Source organism: Dipteris shenzhenensis, chromosome 19, assembly GCF_047967505.1.
Source record: "Dipteris shenzhenensis isolate YYH24624 ecotype China chromosome 19, Dip_SZ_1.0, whole genome shotgun sequence".
NCBI classification, from domain to species: domain Eukaryota; kingdom Viridiplantae; phylum Streptophyta; class Polypodiopsida; order Gleicheniales; family Dipteridaceae; genus Dipteris; species Dipteris shenzhenensis.
The window spans coordinates 28,009,719-28,014,915 of NC_141614.1; the positions used below are offsets into that span (position 1 = coordinate 28,009,719).

The following is a 5,197-nucleotide window of genomic DNA, read 5'->3' on the forward strand; positions in this document are numbered from 1 at the left end:
TAGCATGCTGGACTTGGTTGCAGGTGCATTCCTCGATGTAAATTCATATTCATCATTAATTTATCTCTAAGAGGGCTTTTTATTCTTTACTGTATACTTACATATTTATGAGAATTTATTTGTTAACATACTTATAAGTACATATGAAGGTTCTCACCACAAATAAATTCAATTGTCTTTCTTCCTTGCCTTCTAGTGGTAGATAAGGATGGGCCTCCAAGGTTTATACTCAAAAAGTCATGTAGATGTGGACCACCCCATTGCTTAATAACTTCATATATGTTTTTTGTAGACTCACTAAACCTTTGCCCTTTCTTTGCAACATGTTTTGTGCCACCTCTTGAAAGAAATCCCACAAGGCTGATTTTCCACCAAACTTTCCTTGTCTACTATGAGCTTCAACTATGTTGTTATAGAATTGATGCACATCTTTCCTACGGATACATTCTAAGCTTGATTCTTTCAAAGTCCTAATTCTGACTAACAACATTACGATTTTTTATCATGCCCACCATAACTTTATTTTTCCTTCATTCAAACTCCTCCACATGTTTACGGATAAAAGCCACCAAGCTAAGATTATATTTAAAAATTTATAATGAGATTTTTGTGGATAGAAGATGAGAAGATGCTAGGTTGCAAGCTTGCAAGTTGCAAGTTTCTATGGTTTGGGGGCCATGGCATATAGTCGTATTTTATTGCCTCATGAGAAGTCACGAGGGAGCAGCTTCAGACGCAGTAGTTAAGATTATAGTTGGTGGAACCATAGGGACAAGTTTTCGTCTCGTCGTTAGGATTGCCAGGATAGTAGCCATTGGGACACGTTCCTCCATTTTGGCCTTTGCAGTCCACACTTGCGCACCCACCATTGGTAGGATTTACTCGCATGGCGAAATTGTAGCCTGCCAGCACAGATATGTCATAGTAATCAAGTGAATTGCCACCATCCACGGTTATTTCAAATTGAGATACACCGCCTGGAGGGCCTGTGTTGCATGGTTGGCCTGCACAACCTCCGGAAATCGCCCATAGAGTCGCTCCTACCCAGGAAGGTGTGACGGGGATGTCCCAAGCTGCCCCTGGGGCTAATTGTGAACAGCCGCCTCCCACACCATTATTGGGGCACCAGTATTTTGCGCACACTGTAGAGCCACAGTTATTGGTGACGTGCAAGTTTGTGGCACTCACAAATGACCCGCACCCTGCAAAATTACAACGGACGTGAAATACATAATCAAGCGGTCTAGATAAACCTTTTGTGCAAGCGCCGTCGTTAGATTCGCTTTGTGCTTTATCAAATATTAACTGTGCACATGAAACAGCCTTAAATTATTTATTTATTTTTTGTACAAGAAACAGCCTTAATTAACAAGGAATCTATCGCGACAACGACCGTGAGAAGACGGCCACGAAGGCAGGAAAGAGAAGTTGCAACGTAGATATCATCAGCGAGCGTCGAATAAAACCGTCGCAGGAACGAGAGTGAACGGCGTTAAGGACTGAGATCATTTATAATAATGATGTGCAAGCGATCAAGGCAATATACTTTGGTGCACATGGCCATGGTCTCGGTTAGAAACACTTCCTCCACAAATTAGTAATCTAGTAAGGTTTGGACGAACGTTTCAGCAAGGAGCGAGGAAAAGAATTTAAGGTCTATCTGTGATGTGTGCATTGTAAGTAGCTGTAGCACTGAATCATAGTATCGGAAAGAGTGCTAACCGACGACGCAGAACATGCAACCCAACATCATTTGGTATCCTAAATGACGTCGCAATTGAGCATATCTCAAGGATACTTACCCATGCTAACAAAGAGCAATAGATAGCAGCCCATCTTGCATAACACAGCTTGAGAAGCGTCCATGGTGCACTTCGCCACCTTGCAGAAAGCCAGAGTTGGATTGCAGGAATCTATCGCGACAACGACCGTGAGAAGATGGCCACGAAGGCAGGAAAGAGAAGTTGCAACGTAGATACGTCGCAAGAAAGAGAGAGTTGAACGGCTTTAAAGACTGAGATCATTTATAATAATGATGTGCAAGCGATCAAGGCAATATACTTTGGTGCACATGGCCATGGTCTCGGCTAGAAACACTTCCTCCACAAATTAGTAATCTAGTAAGGTTTGGACGAACGTTTCAGCAAGGAGCGAGGAAAAGAATTTAAGGTCTATCTCTGATGCTTCCAAGCCTGTGCATTGTAAGTAGCTGTAGTACTGAATCATAGTATCGCTAACCGATGACGCAGAACATACGACCCAACATCATTTGGTGTCCTAAATGACGTCGCAATTGAGCATGTCTCAAGGGTACTTACCCATGCTAACGAAGAGCAATAGATAGCAGCCCATCTTGCATAACACAGCTTGAGAAGCGTCCATCGTGCACTTCGCTCGCCACCTTGCAGAAAGCCAGAGTTGGATTGCAGGAATCTATCGCGACAACGACCGTGAGAAGATGGCCACGAAGGCAGGAAAGAGAAGTTGCAACGTAGATATCATCAGCGAGCATCGAATAAAACCGTCGCAGGAAAGAGAGAGTTGAACGGCGTTAAAGACTGAGATCATTATTAAAAATGATGTAAAAGCGATCAAGGCTATTAATATACTTTGGTGCACATGGCCATGGTCTCGGCTAGAAACACTTCCTCCACAAATTAGTAATCTAGTAAGGTTTGGACGAACGTTTCAGCAAGAAGCGAGGAAAAGAATTTAAGGTCTATCTCTGATGCTTCCAAGCCTGTGCATTGTAAGTAGCTGTAGTACTGAATCATAGTATCGGAAAGAGTGCTAACCGACGACGCAGAACATGCAACCCAACATCATTTGGTATCCTAAATGACGTCGCAATTGAGCATATCTCAAGGAAACTTACCCATGCTAACGAAGAGCAATAGAAAGTAGCCCATCTTGCATAACACAGCTTGAGAAGCGTCCATCGTGCACTTCGCCACCTTGCAGAAAGCCAGAGTTGGATTGCTTCTGGTTGTAATCTTTGTTGTTTTTAAAGCCGTAACTGCGGACCAGTTCCAAGCTACAGCGGTAAAGTGAATTGCCGTGTGTACTACGGCTCCAGACTCCGATGGCTTGAAAGTACGAATCACGATGATCCCCTGTCCATAAATGTCTATGAACATCTTTAAATGCATGAACACCGCTCCAGCTTTCTTTTCTTGCAAGTCCAGCTGTGTCTAGGAAGGTTCTCTATGGCTCAAGGGGTACGAATCACTCGTCCAATTGGTGCTGCTGGTTGTAATCTTTGTTGCTTTTAAAGCCGTAACTGCGGCCCAGTTCCAAGCTACAGGGGTAAAGTCAATTGCCTTCTGTATTACGGCTCCAGACTGTCTCCCGCGATGGCTTGAAAGTACGAATTACCACTACATGGGCTCTCCCCTGTCCACTATGCCGCAAATGTCTATGGACATCTTTAAATGCAGGAACACCGCTCCGCTCCAGCTTTCTTTTCTTGCAAAGTCCAGCTGTTATGGCTCAAGGGGTACGAATCACTCGTCCAATTGGTGCTGCTGGTTGTAATCTTTGTTCCTTTTAAAGCCGTAACTGCGGACCAGTTCCAAGCTACAGCGGTAAAAACAATTGCCTCTAGACTGTCTCCCGCGACGGCTTGAAAGTACGAATCACCACTACAAGGACGCTCCCCTGTCCAGTATGCGCCAAATGTCTATGGACATCTTTAAATGCAGGAACACCGCTCCAGCTTTCTTTTTTTGCAAGTCCAGCTGTGTCTAGGAAGGTCCTCTATGGCTCAAGGGGTACGAATCACTCGTCCAATTGGTGCTGCTGGTTGTAATCTTTGTTGCCGTAACTGCGGACCAGTTTCAAGCTACAGCGGTAAAATCAATTGCCTTGTGTATTAGGCTTAGTGCTCACGCTCCCTAAAATTCACCATGGGGTGAGTTTTGAAGGCTGGCTCAAATTTCGAGGCATAGTTGGAGTGCCATGGTGCTCCTTTGTGCAACTCATTTTTGGAAGGTGCCATTTCAAACTTAGAGTGGGTTAAAGTGCCTTCAATGCTCCCAGAAAGGTACAGATTTGGATGGGTAGGCCAATGAGAACTTTCCACCTCTCAAGTGCAGAGCTCCTTGAAAGTACTCAGACCTCTGTTCAACCTCTATTAAATGCTACACCAACCTCTATTAAATGCCAAAGCCTCGTTGAGCAATTTATGCATGTGAACAAAATCTTATTGTGCCACCAGTTGCATATTTGTGTCTCGTGTGCACTGGCTCTTACAGCTCCAGACTGTCTCCCCCGATGGCTTGAAAGTACGAATCACCACTACATGGACGCTCCCCTATCCACTATGCCCCAAATGTCTATGGACATCTTTAAATGCAAGAACACCGCTCCAGCTTTCTTTTCTTGCAAGTCCAACTGTGTCTAGGAAGGTTCTCTATGGTTCAAGGGGTACGAATCACTCATCCAATTGGTACAAATGTGTATGAACATCTTGAAATGAACGAAAACTCTCCACCTTTCTTTGTGTCTAGGAAGGTTCTCTATCATCCATTATGGCTGAAATGTCTATGGACATCTTGGAATACATGAACATCTCTACCTTCTCCACCAAGTTTCTTTTCTGCCTCTAGCGTAAAGTCCACTACAAAAATGTCAACCTTATTAGTGCATAGTCATTGTTCAATAGCATCTAATCACCATAATCATTACTAAATAGCATCCAAACACCATAGTGCCACCTCAGCACACAATTTGCAATTCATAGCACGTTCACAAGCACATCCATGCGGCACATCTAGTTGTTGGTCAATAGCATCCAATCACCATAGTGCCACCGCAGTACACAACTGGCAATTCATACCACGTTCACAAGCACATGCATCCAGTACATCAACACATGCCATGCCGTATTTTTTTATTAAGTTTCTTTGTATATCTTAATAAAACATAAATTAAGTTTCTCTCATATGCTAATCATACTTAGGCTAGCATACCCATACATGAGTTTGGAGATCAAACTCCACAAAACCCAGTTGCATAAATTAACAAGGACACCTGTGTCATGATGTGTCCAAATAAATTTGCTTCATGATGCTTGAAATACACCCAAATTTATATTTCCATATTTTAATTATTTGGCATCTGACTTGGACCCGCTTTGCACCATAGTTTCATATATATTTTGAGGCCATCACGACATTTTTTCATGCATCATTACTCA

The 5,197-nt window shown here is 43.2% G+C and overlaps 1 protein-coding gene across 3 annotated transcripts; it reads right to left on the bottom strand.

Annotated features, from left to right (window-relative positions):
- Positions 1–568: 568 nt before the first annotated feature.
- LOC147890303 (thaumatin-like pathogenesis-related protein 2) lies at positions 569–2,975 on the bottom strand. 3 transcript variants are annotated; one of them, XM_087390876.1, is made up of 3 exons: positions 2,610–2,644; positions 2,319–2,433; positions 569–1,202 (listed from the first exon to the last, which is right to left on the bottom strand). In XM_087390876.1, the coding sequence occupies exons 1-3, from the start codon at positions 2,625–2,627 to the stop codon at positions 730–732; spliced, it is 606 nt and encodes a 201-aa protein (XP_087247002.1). In that variant the 5' UTR covers positions 2,628–2,644; the 3' UTR covers positions 569–729. The 3 variants fall into 3 exon arrangements, with proteins under 3 accessions (XP_087247002.1, XP_087247003.1, XP_087247004.1); XM_087390877.1 differs by lacking the exons at positions 2,319–2,433; positions 2,610–2,644 and adding an exon at positions 2,876–2,975; XM_087390878.1 differs by lacking the exons at positions 2,319–2,433; positions 2,610–2,644 and adding an exon at positions 1,803–2,018.
- Positions 2,976–5,197: the final 2,222 nt, after the last annotated feature.